The sequence below is a fragment of the Dipodomys spectabilis genome, unplaced genomic scaffold (genome assembly GCF_019054845.1).
Source record: "Dipodomys spectabilis isolate Male_0828 unplaced genomic scaffold, ASM1905484v1 ptg000096l, whole genome shotgun sequence".
Lineage (NCBI taxonomy): Eukaryota > Metazoa > Chordata > Mammalia > Rodentia > Heteromyidae > Dipodomys > Dipodomys spectabilis.
The window spans coordinates 28154043-28170585 of record NW_024870773.1 but is presented as its reverse complement, the minus strand read 5'-3'; the positions used below and the strand labels follow the sequence as shown (position 1 = coordinate 28170585).

The 16543-nt window shown below is 51.8% G+C and overlaps 1 protein-coding gene across 1 annotated transcript in view; it reads right to left on the bottom strand.

Moving 5' to 3' along the window:
- Nid1 (nidogen 1) overlaps positions 1-14502 on the bottom strand; it is a 51761-nt gene extending 37259 nt beyond the window's left edge. Inside the window, exons 1-3 of the mRNA XM_042686132.1 lie at positions 14266-14502; positions 1024-1317; positions 175-401 (exon numbers count right to left, since the gene is read on the bottom strand). Of these exons, the coding sequence (XP_042542066.1) occupies positions 175-401; positions 1024-1317; positions 14266-14502 (758 nt within the window). The remainder of the gene's footprint in view (positions 1-174; positions 402-1023; positions 1318-14265) is intronic.
- Between the last annotated feature and the right edge of the window lie 2041 nt (positions 14503-16543).

Below are 16543 nucleotides of genomic sequence, written 5' to 3'. Positions count from 1 at the left end.
CTGAGTATATTCTTTTCAGCTTACAAAAAATAAAAATACTGCATATAAAACTATATACCAATTTAAATCCATAAAGATATTTTTAGGTAAAGATTTACAATGCCTACTACATCTTCCTTGGTAAAATATTATTTTTTCTCAGGGGAACATGTACAAAGAATGAAGAAAGCATACTTGGCCAAATTTTCAATGGATTCTTGATCATCAGCAAATATGTTATATGGTCCGTCGCTCTTCCAAATGAACCCCACTAAGCCTTTACTGAACGCAACCATGGCAGGCACTTGTTTCTCGTCCTTCTTCGAGAAGGTTGTGAAGAACTGCAGACCTTCTTCGGGATAAAGGAAAATGGCATAGGAGCTGGAATTGGAGGAGGCCAGGGCAGCCTGGAATGTGTTTCTCTGTGGAAAGAAGGGAAAATTCATTTCCCAGCAACACACCCATCTTAAAACATGCCATTCACTAAGAACAGTGAATAAAGTTCCCACTTTATTCCAAAAGAATCCACTATTTTACGACCATGCTGAACTGTCCTAGGATTATTATCAACATGAAATGTCCTAGTTAATAGTGAATATGTTCTGAATAACTCTGAACTTAAAGTTAACCAAGCTGGACACCGGTGGCTCATGCCCATAAGCCTAGCTACTCAGGAGACTGAGATCTGAGGACCACAGTTCAAAGCCAGCCTGGACAGAAAAGTCCCTGTGAGACTCTTTTATCTCCAAGTGACCACTCAAAAACTGGAAGTAGAGCTATGGCTCAAAGTGGTAGAATGTTAGCTTGGAGCAAAGGAGCTCAGGGGACAGTGCCCAGCCTCTGAGTTCAAGCCCCACAACCACAAAAAATAATAATAATAATTAATTATAATTATATAGATAGAAGCTCCAGATAGATCTTATGGAACTTAGGGAATTCTCGCCCTCAGAATCTGTCTCAACATGTTCAACCACACTCACACTTGGGTAAGTATTTAAAGTGTGAGGCCAGTGCATCAGAAGCACCCTCTCCCTGAACACTCACCTGGCGTTCCCCGGCAGGGCTCGGCTCTTGGTAGGGGGCTACAGATTCCCATGTAACGACCACCACACTCGTGGGCTGGAAAGAGCTATGTGGGAACCCCTTGTGGACATACTCGGCCGCCAGCTGAGTGGCAGAGGGGGATTGGTCCTCGCGGTAGTACACCTTCCCCAGGCCGTCGGTGGTGTCCAAGTCGGCCAGGAAGGGAGCGATCATGCCGAAGGTGGGCGGGAAGAGGCCGGGGTGGGACTCCTTGGCTGGTGGTTCACTCATGGCAATGATGCCATTGGTAGTGACCTGGAGGAAACCAAATGTGGTTAGAGGGACCATGGAGAGGACCCCCTCCCTGCCCCGCCTGGTGGGGTGAACCCCACTCTCAGAACTGCAATGCATACTCACACCAAGTAAAATTTGGGACGGGCAATAAGCCTGAATGGCAAAGCCAGCTTTCCTCCTCCAGGTAAGATGGGTGGCAGACCCCGCACAGGGCAAGAACCATAACATATGACTGACAGGTGCCAGTCACCAGGATGTGGGCAGTGTCCCAGATTATATTTTTTTTTTTTTTTTGTCGGTCGTGGGGCTTGAACTCTGGGCCTGGGCGCTGTCCCTCAGCTATTCAGCTCAAGGCGAGCACTCTACCACTTTAGCTATAGCGCCACTTCTGGTTTTCTGGTGGTTTATTGGAGATAGGAGTCTCACGGTCTTTCCTGCCCGGGCTGGCTTTGAACCGGGATCCTCAGATCTCAGCCTCCTGAGTAGCTAGGATTACAGGCGTGAGCCACCAGACAGCGCCCGGCCAGATGATATGTTTTTAACTGACAACAGTCTCCAAACATAAGTTGGGTTTTTTTTTTTTTTGGGGGGGGGGGGGTGGTGCCAGTCCTGGGGCTTGAACTCAGAGCCTTATTGTCCCTGAACTTTTTTTGTTCAAGGCTAGCACTCTACCACTTGAGTCACAGCTCAACTTCAGGCTTTTTGTTGTTGTTGTTGTTAATTGGAACTAAGAGTTTCATGGACTTTCCTGCCCAGGCTGGCTTCAAACCATGATCCTCAGATCTCAGGCTCCTGAGTCACTAGGATTACAGGTGTGAGCCACCAGTGCCCAATATATAAGTCATTATTAAAGCCTTGCACACTTAGTGAACATATGGAATAATCACTCCACGCTGGGGCTGTGTGAAGGGCTGTGAGCACAATGGGGGGAAGAGCTAGTCCCTGGCTTCAAGGAGCTCACCGTTCAGAAGAGGGGTAGAAGACACTAACAGATGATGATAAATAATGTACCAAGAAGTAAATCTGGCTGGTACTGGTGGTTTATATCTGTAATTGTAGACTATAACTTAAGAGACCAAGATTGGGCTGGGAAGGTGGCTCAGTGGTAGAGTGCTTGCCTTGCATGCGTGAGGCCCTAGGTTCAATTTCTCAGCACCAATAAGCAGAAAAAGCTGGAAGTGGCGCTGTGGCTCAAGCCATAAGTGGCGCTAGCCTTAAGCTTAAGAACTGAGGGACAGTGCTCAGGCCCAGAGTTTAAGCCCCACGGAAAATTCCACAACACACCATCTCAGTAGGAAAAGCTGGATGTGGTAGTGTGCCTGTCATCCACACAACAGCTATAAGCTAATATAGGCGAATCACAGTCCAGGTATGTGCCTGAGCAAGAAACAAGTCCCTGTCTCAAAAACAACCATTGCAAAAAAAAAAAAAAAAAAAAGGCCTAGATTCATGGTTCAGTGGTAGAGTGTCTTTCTAGCAAGTGTCAGGCCCTGAGATATGAGAAGAAAGGAAAAGAAGAGGAAGAAGAAAATCTTCATGGGACTGTTGTGACTAGTAGAATGGATTAGAATAATAATAATTACTGACAGTTTACCATGTTCTAGGAGAATTGCCAGCATTTAATAGAAAATTCTAGGGAAACTCCTCAATTTCCCATCATCCGCTAGCACCAGCAAAACTTTTCTAGAACATACTGACAAGAGAAAAGAAAGGAATCAGGCAAGTGCTCCCTACAACATGCCAACCTCTGAGCACAAATGCCTCCCAGGGCCGGGCAGGAGGTCGGGAACGGCGGCCCTCACTTTCTCAAACCCCCACAAGTTGGCAGTGGCCCGCGATCACACATGAGCCACATCCAGACAGCTCGGTCTTAAAAAGAAAACACTGTTTCCAAGTGAAATTTAAATCAGCCCAAGAATTCTGAAAACACTCCTGGTGTCTTTTATTGCTAGGAATCCGGGCGCCAGACGGTTGCTATTTTCATGAGGAATTCTGGCCTGGAAGTCAAGTTCTATGCAAGGATCCTGAAGCTGCAAAAGCTCCAGACAGAGGCGGCTCAGGAGCCCTCATCAGCATCATTGTGGGAGGGAAGGAGGGAGGGAATCCCAGTGTGATGTGCACCGCGGAGGCTACACCCATTCCCAACCTCATGCTTCTTCCCCATGAACTGCTTCAGTGAAGGACAGACTCCGTGAGCAGTGTCTCCTCACATTAGGTACAAAACACCCCTCCCCTCCACATTCCTTCCCTCAGGGGTCCCTGCAGCCATCTGCAGGGCCAGTGTAATCCCCAAAACCTAGGAGCCCCTTAGTTTTTCCTGTGTATCCTACCTCTGATCCTGCTAGCATCACACCCTTGTTACCCTCAGCTGGCTGCCCTTGCCCCCAGGACTGGCCCCCACCACTCCCCATTCCTCCCAGCTGTAAGGCATCTGTCTCCCCCTCCTACTTCCTTCCTCCTCATGTGCAGGGCCAGCCAGTCTGCCCGCCTCTGTCCCTGCCGCAGCTTGCAGCTTACGTGATCCTGACGCCACCCCTCCAGACTCTGGGTCAGCAGGCAGGACAGGAGTGTTCAATGAGGGCTCCGCCTGTGTACCTAGGCTGTTCTGGACATGTGACATAATCTGTGAGGCCGAGGCTTCCAGGGGACCCTGGGGCTCTAAACTACTGCCACGCTGCACTCCAAAAACCCAGAGGCTACAGTGTTTCTACAGGAACTGGAGTCTGATTCTGCAGGAAATACCAGAGACCCAAGAACCGGTTAAATGTCATCATCAGAGGCAATCAGCAAGATCCAAAGTACAAGAGGAGACATTCTAAAGGACCATACTTCTTTAATAAATAGATTCTAAGGGGGGAAAGGGGAAGGTGATAAGCAATAGTCTCAAGCAAAGAGGCTACTCAAAATTTAAAATGGAAGTGTGCATGTGTCGCACGCACGCTGGTACCCTACCACGTCTGGCTTTTGTAGCAGTTAATTGGAGATAAGAACCTCACAGACTTTCCTGCCTTGTCTGATTGAATTGTGATCTTCAGATCTCAGGTTCCTGAGCAGCTAGGATTATAGACATGAGCCACCAGTGCCCTTCTAAAATGGAAAATTCTTCAAGGACTCCATGGATTCAAAGAAAAAAAACCAACAGACAAAACAGAAGACAGCAGAGACACATCACAGAAAACGAGACCAGAAGGTCTCTGAGGAAAACCAAACCACTGCTCTCTAATGAAAGCTGCTGGCTCACAGGTGACCAACCTTGGCCCTGAGGGTCAGACCTGGAGATAAGAATTCTTCACAGGTTCCTGCTGTCTTTATTTATAACAGGTTTTTACTAGAAAGCACCGACTCCTTCCTGGGCCCCACACACGAACTAAAGCAGGAGAAGAGCTTGGCACCTCTCCTCTTGCTCCAAGCCGTTCCCTCCACCATCACTAGCAATCACCTTGGGCTGACACTCCCCGAGGAACCAGCTTTGCAGGATTGGCCCGGGGCAGAGAGGACCATTACCTGTAATGACCAGACTGCACCTGAGGAGGGAGAGCAGCCTCTTGGGAACCAGAACAACCCCTCAGATGAAGAGAAGGGTTCCCAGGGGATCCAGAACTGAGACAGTGACCAGGCAGCACCACCACACACCCGTCTCCTCCGGCCTCCACGCCTTCCTTTGTCTGTTTAAACCTCAGGCTCCTGAACTTCTGCATTTCAGCTGCTTCGTGCATCTTTCTCAGCCACACGGCTTCTTATCTCTTTATATCTTTTCTCTTCCTGGTTCTGTATCTGAACTATAGGAGTGAGTGGCTAGACTTGACATGAACTTCCCTAATAGACTTCCTTGTCACTTTCTCCCTCATCAGACACGAGGAGAGGGGAGAGAGCTGGGCTGATTTTCTGGTAATGGGAATCTATACATGTAAAAAGTTTTAAGAGTCCTGAGAAGAGCCACATGCAGAGGCACAGGCCTATAATCCCAGCACAAGGAAGGGCTGAGGCAGAAAGACTGATTTCACAGTAAGACCCCATATCAAAAGTAAATGAATAAACAGGTAAAAAGTCTTTAAGAAGAAACATATACACCAGACATTGTTTTTGGGTTTTGACTAGACTCTGATTTAAATCAATTAACTGAAAAGCAAGATAAAATGTTTTATGAGATAGATACTGGTGGCTCATGCCTGTCATCCTAGCTACGCAGGAGGCTGAGATCTGAGGATCACAGTTCAAAACCAACCTGGCAGGAAAGTGTGTGAGCCTCTTATCCCCAATTAACCACCAAAAAAGCCAGAAGAAGTAAACCTGTGGCTAAAATGGTAGAGGACTAACCTTGAGCAGAAAAGCTCAGGGACAGCACCCAGACCCTGAGTTCAAGCCCTAGGACTGGCACAAAAACAAAAACAAACTAACAAACAAAAAGAAACATATTCATTACCTGACTTATGTAACTGAAACCCCTCTGTACATCACTTTTATTTAAAAAATTTAAAGTTTTATGAAACTATTTGTATGCTGACTGCTATTAGGAATTACATTTTGATAAGATCACAATCTTGCTGTTCTGTTTTTTAAAAAGAGGCTTTTTTGAGATACACTCTGATATATTAACAATGAAATAAAATGTCTGGGAATTGCTTAAAGATAATCTAATTGGGGATAAACGAAATGTTACTGGTCACAAGTTAATACTTGTTCAAGCTGTGTGATGGGGAGTTCATTATTCCATTCTACTTCTAATATTTGAATTTTTTCCATAATAGAAGTTCAGCAAGAGAGTCAGATAGTGAGTTTGAGTCCAGTCTTAGACAAAGACAAAAGGAAGGTCAATTTTTACAAACAGAGAACAAATATGATTGAAAGTTTACCAATGGTTTTAACAGATGAGCCAAAACTCACGCCGGCAGGCGAGGTATCTTTGAGGCATGGCCCTTGACTTTGTCTTTTTTCTCCAGCTTTGAGGAGGTGTACTTGAGAAGTGTACACATTTAGGGTGGAGGGGGGATTCTGAGACATAGAGATCTGTCCACTGTGAGAAGCTGGCAGAGCATGGGCTACACTGGGTTCCCAGAGCGAAACAACGTTCGCAGCCGGCTAGCATCCGACACTAGCCGGACCGTGAGGAAGTGATGGTACCGTCTTCTCAATAAACAGCGTGCAAGACTGGCTGTAAAGGAATGAACGTGGACCCCTGGCCTACAGGACTCACAAAACTGAACCTGACTAAAGACTTAAATGGAAAAGATGAAACCCTAAAACCCCTAAGAGACAATGTTTGGGGAGAGCTTCTTGGTGTGGTTCTTAGCAACAAAATTTGGGGGCACGACACTAAAAGTACAAAGCAACAAAAGCAAAAATAGGGCAGTGGGGCTGCATCCCTGCCCTGCCCTTCCCCCCTCCCTCCCCCTCCCCACCCCCTTGCACTGGGCCAGCTGGTTCTGTGCTGGAGGTGCTAGCCGAAACACACCTGATCATTAAAGTTAATCAACTGTTGCAGAGCCTTGAGGCTACCCAACAGTGCCCTGCAGTCAGAGAAAAAAAAAAAGATTAAACAAAAGCACTGTGCAGCAATTCCCAGTATTCCCTTTCCCATGTCTGTGCTAATTTTAAAAAGAAAAAAAGATCTGGGTTAGGAGACCAGACTTCAGTTCTGGTAGGAATGCTGATGAATGAAAAACTGGAGTAGGGGGAAAAAAAATAGAGTTCAGCTTTTACACATGCTGGAAAAAATGTTTAGATGGCTTACAATTCTTCAGACTCTGCATGGTAGGTTCCTATTTAACCGTGTCCGTTCCCACCCCTCCCCTGTCCCATTCCCCTCCCCCTCTTCTCAGCTGAGGCCAGCCCTTCTCTGAGTGCTATCAAGACTCAGCCCAGTGCCCTGATTCCCAACGCCACCAGCAAGCTCCTTGGGAAACACAATGCAAAACCTGAGAAAACCCATCTGAATTACTGAGAGAAATAATGATAGTTATTGATATAATTATTGTAATGATATTGCTATATTACAGTAACAATGATTGCTATGCTAACACTGTAATTTATTATTAAGCTAACCAAATATTGCCTCCATGAAATTTTGTTGACTTTGCAGTAGGAGTAGAAATTTACTCATCACAAAGCATCTGAGAAAGGGAACTGGTTAGCTAGGTAGGGATAAAAAGTGATAGTCAGGGCTGGGAAGGTAGCTCAGTGGTAGAGTTCTTGCCTTGCATGCACGAGGCCCTGGGTTCAATTCCTCAGCACCACATAAGCAGAAAAAGCTGGAAGTGGTGCTATGGCTCAAGTGGTAGGGCACTAGCCTTGAGCTGAAGAGCTGAGGGACAGTGACTAGGGCCAGAGTTAAGGCTCCACAACCGACCGAAAAAAAAAGTGATAGCCAGCACCAGTGGCTCATGCCTGTAATCCTAGCTACTCAGGAGGCTGAGATCTGAGGATTCTGGTTCAAAGCCAGACCAGACAGGAAAGTTGGTGAGACTCTTCTCTCCAATGAATCACCAGAAAACCAGAGTGGTGCTGTGGCTCAAGTGGTAGAGCGCTCACCTTGAGCTGAAGAGTTGAGGGACAGCGCCCAGGCCCAGAGTTCAAGCCCCACAACCAACAAAAAAAAAAAAGTGATAGGCATCAAGCCCAGTTGGTAACAAGATTCCAACACAGTGCCTTTTGTTCCCATAGTGCCCGGGGGCTTCTGCACAAATGCAGCTTCTTCCCACAATGCCTTGAGTCCCCACTGAAACGTTTCTTCCCATAATTCCCTAAGTGCCGCTCAACCAATGAAGAGAATGGCATTTGCACATGCACAAGCCATGGAGCAATGAGTTCACAGCCCTGGGCTCAGGTGGCAGCAGCCTAACTATAAGGGGAGGAGGTCAGTGGACTCCAGATCCTCGTGTCTCACTACTTTCTTTCATGACTTTCACTTTCAAATAAATTTACTCAGTTTACCTTCGTCACTTTTAATTCTTTGTGTGTGGGGGGGGGGGGGGGGTGTTGTGGGGCCTGAACTCTGGGGCCCAAGCACTGTCCCTCAGCTCTTCAGCTCAAGGCTAGTGCTCTACTACTTGAGCCACAGCTAGACTTCCGGCTTTTTCTGCTTATGTGGTGCTGAGGATTCGAACCCAGGGTCTTATGCATGCAAGGCAAGCACTCTACCACTGAGCCACCTTCCCAGCCCTGTCACTTTTAATTCTTTAAGGCAGAGGGGACAAATCCGTTTCCCTAGATGTCACCCCATCTCTTTCCAGGGCTGCAGCTCTGGCCCTGGAATCCTGCTGTCAGTATCACTTCACACTGAGGAAGAGCTCATTACCAAAGTTCACCAGTGAGCTCCTACATTACTGCCCCTCATCTACCCACTCACCCTAGCACACAGCAACAATCTGGCTTTTCATTCAAGCAGCTCAAGTCAATTATATCACAAAAGCCTGGGGGGGGAATGGGCCACTCGTGGTAAACAGCTGGAAGCACTTATGATTGTTTTCACCAACTGACAAAGAGGGGGCCTGAGCTACAAACTTAGAATGGATGGGCGTTCCCATTTTAAAAGGCACTTCCTGTCTCCCTCCTTCCCTCCCACCCCCCTTCCAAGTAAGCTACAGACTGCCAGGATCTCCGGAGAAAGTAAGTCTAAATGCAGATGCTTTACACACCGCCATTGGCTTCATTTTGTCCTCACTGTCCTTACATACAAACGCACTGGAAGTAAGACAAAAACATCTTTGTGGCTTCCAAGAGTCCAGCAGCAGTCCCACGGCAAAAAGCAGCAGGGACCAGGGGGAAAAACATCCAGAAAGGCACAAGAGGTACAAACCAGAAACTAGTTGGTTTTAGGCATGCAAATAGCTGTACTGAGAAGACAATGGAACTTCTACTCTGGATAGGAGGCTGCGAGGACTTGTGGTAAAAGGTAAAATAATTTAGGAAAAGGAATGGGAAAGCAACAAACATACACAGTGGATGAGAGGAGGGGTGTCTTTCACTAGGGCTGTTTGGTTTGGCTTATGAAGGGGTTTGCTATTGTTTTTAGTTTAATCCAGCCAGGCCTGTGCTGACTGTGCACTGAACGAGGTAATTCTAGCTACCCACGAGGCTGAGATCTGCGGATCACACTTTGAAGCTAACTTAGGCAGGAAAGTCCACGTAACCACGAAAAACCCAGAAGTGTAGCTGTGGCTCAACTGGTAAAGTACCAGCCTTGATGTCCTGAGTTCATGCACACGCACACACACACGCGCACACGCGCACGCACACACACACACACACACACACACACACACACACACACACACACGGCACAGCTTCTGACTCAGGTGACCTCAGCCTGGTCAGCTGAATCCAGGGACAGGAAATTCTCCCAGGTGATCTCAGTAAATCCTCAGACGCCAAAGGCGAATGCTGGCGTTCTCCGGCTAGAGGTGACTCGCTTTCCATCTATGGAGAGCGTTCTCCAAACAAGTACGTCAACCTTTTTTTTTTCTGAAAGGCGCTGACTTTTCTGGTATTCACGACTTAACTAAAGCAGGAAAAACGCTAATTAGCATCCCAGCCTCTATTTGTCTCTGCTCCAAATCATTCCCTCCAGGGGTCACTCTGAAATCAATCACCCAGGGCCAGGAAAGAAAGGACTAAGGGTTACGGACAGTACGCTCAGGCAGAAACTCCCTCGAAGGAGCAGCAGAGTCTCACAGCCAGGCCACGTCCCTTAGGGAAGATCCCCTCCCCGCCCCCACCCCAGGAGATCGAATCATCCCTGGGGAATTAGCTCGCTCCCCTTAGGCGATGAGGCTTTACAACCAGAACTGAGATAAAGACCAGCCAGGCCGCACCTGCAGCTGAGACTCAGTTACAGACCTTTTGTCCCCCACCCAATTCCTCCACTATCTACAACCAGCTCCTGAACGTTCCCTAAGCTGGCTAGAGATACATTAAACTGATATCTTCCTTTGACCCTAGGCCTCTTAAAACCCCCTTCTCTCTCTACCCTGCATAGCGTCTCTTCCTGTAGCACTTGGGGCTGAGTGCCCACACCTGACATTCTCCTATCCTAAGAAACTTTCGTGTCTTGTCTGAATTCTTTTGCTGGACACAGGATCAAGGCAGCTACCTGTGCTGTCTCTCCAGTAACTAGATGAATTTTCGACATTGGAAGATGGTTGGAAGTCTTTACTTTCATGTTGTTTTTCAGACAGCAGCTTGCAATGTAGCCCAAGCTGGCCTCACACTTTCAATCCTCCTGCCTCCACTTCCTGAGTGCTGGGATTACAGACACCTACTAGTATGCCTGGCCAGTGGAACTTCACATTTTAACTACTGGCATTCCACCAAAGAGCGCTCCCTGTCAGGAAGACAGGGAGGGAAGGAAAGAAGGAAGCTGTTCCTTTTGGCAAGCTCTAGAGAATACTGTGTCTTCTTAGCAACTGGGGTGCAGAAATCAGGGCTTTATTGTGCAAATGGGAGCTTGGTATTAGCAATATCTTAATTGAATGTATAAGTTATAGTGGAAAAGCTCAGCACTCCATGCCTTCTGTTTCTGCCAGGAGAGGCTACAAGAGATCTGGCAGCAGGGTGGGCAGCTGTGGGGAGCCAGCCTGTGGCACACCAAGACCCACAGCACAGTCCACACAGATAGAAGGCCCATGGCTGGGGCTTGCATTGAGGGAGACAAACCACAGCATGAGAGCCAGTGAGAGGCTGGGCAGATGTACCGGCAAGGGAATGGATTTCAGAAAGCACAGATGGAGGCTGGGAAGGAGCTAGAAGGCACCGCACCGCCAGTTCTACCCGGGCTCTGCGGTGTGGCTCCGCTCCTATTCCTCATGTGTGAGAGGGTCTCACCTGCAGCTCTGATCCTCACTCCAGCCTCCTGCCCTTCCCAGAACTGACCTCTACCATCCTTTACCCCTGCTAACATATTTGGGGGGGGGGAATTTCTGCAGGCTCCAAAGTCCCCATCCTGAACTTCCATTTCAGAGCCCCGATGGCTCCGTGTGATTACTGGACTACTATCTTATCCCATATTATTCTATGGGCATATATATATGCTCTGAAGGGAAGAAACATGCCGCTTATTTCCAATCTCTACAGCCAAAACTTTGAGTTGGTACACTTTTTAAAAAATGAGTCAAATATCTATGGAATGAATAATCTTAACACTAAAAAGTCCCAAAAAAGTAAATGTACTGGGCTGGGAATGTGGTTCAGTGGCAGAGTGCTTGCCTCATATTCATGAAGCCCTGGGTTCGATGCCTCAGGACCATATACACAGAAAAAGCTGGAAGTGGTACTGTGGCTCAAGCATAAAAGAAGTTCATGGACAATGCCCAGGCCCTGAGTTCAAGCCCAGGACTGGCAAAAAAAAAAAAAAAAAAGTAAATGTACTTAGTATTGGGGTCATTTAATAAAAAAAAAATAAGATCCAAGATTTCAAAATAATTTATTAAAAATATTAAGGTCCAAGATAAAATGGGTGTTGCAGATAATTTTGTCAAGCCTCTTCCTTTTCTAAACAAAAATTCGATGAAGATTCTGAGAGTCATGAAGTGATTTGACTTGACTTCATCTGTAAGTCAGCCAATATGGTTCACCAATTACCTCCCAGCCCCCACTGGAAAGGAATATTGTGTCCTGAATCCTGGGTTCCACCAGCCACCGCTGGGCACGTGGGAAGCAGGCACCCCTTCCTCCGCGGTCTCCACCAGAAGCTGAGGCGAGGCTCAGGCTTGGTGAACAGGGCATGGAGCATGGAACTTCACCCCTGCTTCTCTACCCCCACCCCTCCAGAGTCCTAGCTCAGGGAATGACCACCCAGGACAACCTCAGCTGGTAAGCTTCCTGCCTGTCTGTGTGGTGCTGCTCCAAGTGAACTACTAGAGGTGTGTGTGCATGTGTGCACAAGTGTGCATGTGGGTGTGTGAGATGTATACATCCTTTTGTTATCAAGGATATCCTTTTCATTTTCCATGGCGTGAAGGATTTTTATCTCCCCATTAAACAATAACGAGTTCATTTTTTCCAGTTTTATGAATCAAAGACAAATGATTGGCTCTGCAATAAAGCCAGCATCGAGGAATTCCTCCTCAGACCTACCCGTCAGTCCCATCAGCGGGAGAGAGCCGGCAGGGTCCAGCTGAGATGAAGACCTTTTGCGCACAGGAAGGAAATGTTTTTTATGGCTCTGCATAACTTTATTAGTTTTGCAACCCTCACCCAGGGAGCTCTGAGTGTATTCGCTCAGCAGCAGCAGGACTCATGGGAAAGCTCCAGGGTGGGAAGAAGAGCCTGGTGGTGGGAATAAGCAGCTCATCCCAGAGCCGAGTCAGACCTTACCACACAGGGAGCCTGAGGGCTCACAGGGGTCTGGTAACCAAGATGGCCCCTGCCCTTCCCACAGTACCCTTTCCCAAAAATACCCTCCTCCTGTCACACCCAGCCTGCAAGGACTCTGTGTGTGATCCCATTCCATCAGAAGCTCAGCAACGTGTTGGTTTTAGAACCCCATTATACTGGTGTCGTGTGTGTGTGTGTGTGTGTGTGTGCACATGAGCACGCACACACACAAGTACTGGGGCTTGAACTCAGGACCTCACACTCTTGCTTGGCTTTTCTGCTCGAGCCTGGCATTCTACCACGTTTCTGCCTGGGCTGGTTCATAAGTATGACCGCCAGCACCCTCCCTCCATGAGTATTACACAGCTCACCTCATCCAGTATCTGTCACATGAGAAATTGAAGCTGAGAAACACTTCAATGTATATACCATTCACACAGCGGGCCCATTACACACTCACCTCGGTGACATTATTTTTCATGAACATAATTGTCTTTTTCAAACCCAACAATCTCCAGGGAGAGAAGTGCTTGCTTTGCATTTTGGCAAATCCATCTGATGTCTGGCTTAATGCGTGGCCGCTGGGTTCTGAGATCCTTGTGTGACAGACACACGTACGTGTCACGCATGTGTGGTGTGTGTGTCACGCGTGTGTCCTGCAGCTGCTCCACTATATCCGTGGGACAGAGTGAGGGTGACAGGCACAGCCACATCTCGGTGTGGGGAGGCCTGGGCCTCGCGGGTCACCGCCCGGCCGCCCGTCACAGCCTGAGAACGACTGGCTTGGAGAGGCTGCACTCCCAAGACTGCGATCCGGGCTCTCCGCGGTGGGTTTCCCGAAACGCCAGGGTCCCCCCTGCCGGGTACCCGGCAGACCCAGGCCCGTGCCCGGGGGTCCCGCAGACACCTCGCCGGCTCCTGCCGCCGGGAGAGGGGCGCTGCGCCCGCCCGGGCGGGCTCCACGCGGCGGGGACCCAGGCTGCGGGCCGGAGCGGGACGCCCCCCCGCGGCCCCCACTTCTGGAATGCGCCGCTCTCTATTAGATCCACATGGTGCGGGCTGGAGAGGGAGGGAGGGCGGACGGCGGCCCCGCGGGACCCGGCCCGGGCCGGCCCAGCCGCTCCTCCTCCGGCCCCCCCCCCCCGGGGTGACACTCGCCTGGCCGCGGGAAGCTGGGCCCGGGGCGCCCGGCGCCCTCGGCCGTGACCTCGGGACTCGGAGCTGCGCCAGCGAGGGCAGAGCCGCTGCCCGCGCGGACCCGGGCCCCACGCCGCGCGCGGGCCGGGCTGGACCGTCCTTGACCGTCCTTGTCCCGCCGGGGCTCCGCGCCCCCGGAGCGAGGCACCCGGGTCCCCGAAGGGAGCTGCCGGACCAAGAAGCGCGGGCCGCCGGGGAGGGGCCGCACGGAGCCCCGGGATCCCAGCGGGGCGCACGGAGCGGCGCAGACCCCGCGCGCGGGCCCCACTCCCGGGCACCGACGGCAAGGCAGCGCGGAGGCCCTCGCGCCCCGCGTCCGCCCCATCCCGGTCCCCGGCTTCCCCGCGCCCTCCCCGCCCGGCGCCTCGAACCCCCGGCGCCCCGCGTCCACCCCAGCCCGGTCCCCGGCGCCCCGCATCCTCCCCGCCCGGCCTCCCCGCGCCCCACCGCGGCCAGACTCACGTAGACCGAGGCGACGTCCGAGTCGTCGTAAAAGCGGAGCCCGGGGCCCCGCAGATCCAGGGCCGGGGAGACCACATCGTCCCCCGCCGCCAGCTCCCGGTCCCCGTGGCCGGGCCCGAAGGGGAAGAGCCCACGGAGGCCCAGCCCGCGCCCCGGCCCCGCCAGCAGCAGCGGCAGCAGCAGCGCCCGCAGCGCCCGCGTCCACGCCGCCCCGCGCCGGCTGCCCGCCGCCCGCATCGTCCCCGGCTGAGGTCCCGACCGAGGTCCCTGGCTGAGGTCCGGGCCGACCCCGCGCGGGGGAGGGAGGCGGGGTGTAACCCGACGCGCGGGGCGGCCCGCGGTGGTCCCACCCCGGGGGAGGGGAGGGCGGCGCCCCGCCCCGTCCACCCCCGCGCGGCGCTGCGGCCCGGGGTGGGCGGGAGCGCGAGGGGTCCGCGCGCGGCGTCGCCCCCGCCGGGGTCGGAGCGTGGCTTCGAGGGCACCGGGCAGGAGCTGCTCCTTCACCCGCCCACCGCTCACCCGGCCCCCTGGGGGCCTCGCCCTGGACCCCCTGGACGTGGAGGTCTCACCAGCCTGGCCGGGGCGCGTGCGGCTCTGTGGACCGAGTGCCCGCCCGGGCAGAAGGAACTGGGCCCCCCCCACACCCCGACCCCGGGGCTGGAGGCCAGGAACTTGGGAGGCCCCGGTCTGAGCCTAGACTAACAACCCTGGGAGCCTGAGCTGGCTCTAGGTCCGGGAGGAGGCCGGGGATGGGGAATCTTGGAGAGAGCCTGGAGAGATCAGCCATTGGGTGAGGTAGACAACGAGGCCGCAGGTCTGCTAGAGGCTGGGGGCAGCCGTGGGCACCGCGAGGGGAGAAGGAGCCGGGCCTGCGGACAGGTTTGCCAACCCGGCTGGGGCAGACGTGAGCTCCCCAGGCCCACGAGGTCTGGGAAACCCCTGCTTGCCGGCTCAGGGGTCTGGGAAGGGATCTGGCGGACGGTCTGAGCTGCGAATATTCTGGAAAGGAGCCCTACGCCTGCAGAAAACACAAAGACAAAGCAAACGCGCCTCCCCCACCCCCCACCCCCGCCCCCCGTGCGGTCTTGACCTTTCCTTTTCCTTTTTGGCATCACTAGGGTTTGAACTCAGGGCCTTACACATTCATCAGAAGCTCCACCTCTTGAGCCTCACTAGCCTGGATGTGTGTGGCGTTGTCATCCACCCTTGACACCCGTTCTTTCTCTCTGGAGTTGCCAGGGACACAGAGTTCCCCAGGTATACCCCGGGACACAGACCACCCCACGGCTTTTCACATCCAGAGACGTTAAATCATCCTGCCAAGGCCACGCAGCCAGGAGCCAGAGGTGATGGAGATGCTCCAGCCAGACACTCCCGGTGATGGTCATTCAGTCATGGAGCTGGGGATGGAATCCAGGGCGTGCAACGCGCTCAATACCACCTCTGTACCACGGTGCCCCTGCCCGTGCCCCTTGCAGCCTGGCTTGTCCCCACTACCTTAAGTGGCCTCCTCTGTGTTGCTACATTTCTCTCCCTTGTTAGAGTGACTAATGCAGTCTGCTGTCAGATTCAGAACCCCAGCTCTCCCTTCCTGGTCTTCCCTCCCAGATACCCTCTCTGGCTCCGCTCCATGCCATCTGGGCTGACTGCTTCCCCGTTCTTCCAGTTCAGGTCATCTGGACTCTAGCACCCCACCTTCCACAGGCCGAGAACCACGCCAGGAAGGTTTGGTTAGTGAATTAGCTTTGTGCCCATACCAGGGCCTGAATTCAGGGCCCGGGCATGGTTCTTTAGTTTTTTCCCACTCAAGACTGGTACTCTACCACCTGGGCCACAGCTCCTCTTCTGGCTTTCTGGGGGGTTGTTTTTGCTGGTTAATTAGAGATAAGAGTCTCACCAATGTTCCTACCCCAGCTGGTTTAGAACCCAGATCCTCCTATCTCAGCCTCCTGAGTAGCCAGGATTCCCCATGTGAGCCACCCGTCCCTGCTTCTGTAAGGAGTTTTCTTCAACTACCCTCACAAGCTTCCAGCCCGAGGGTGCAGAGAATTCATGTCCTCCAGCTGTGTGCCCCCCACAGCAATCCCTTCTCCAACCGGCTCTCCACCCCATTAGGAATGGTCAGAGACCCTGAAGCCCTTGCGGGTGCAGGCTTTCTCCCTTTACGGTACTGAGACAGCTGCTGAAATGCCTATTGGTCCACAGAATTTCCCTGGGGGAATGTGAGGCAGAGCTTTCCTCCCTGCCGCTGGTTCAGCATGATCCTCAAATCCAGCCC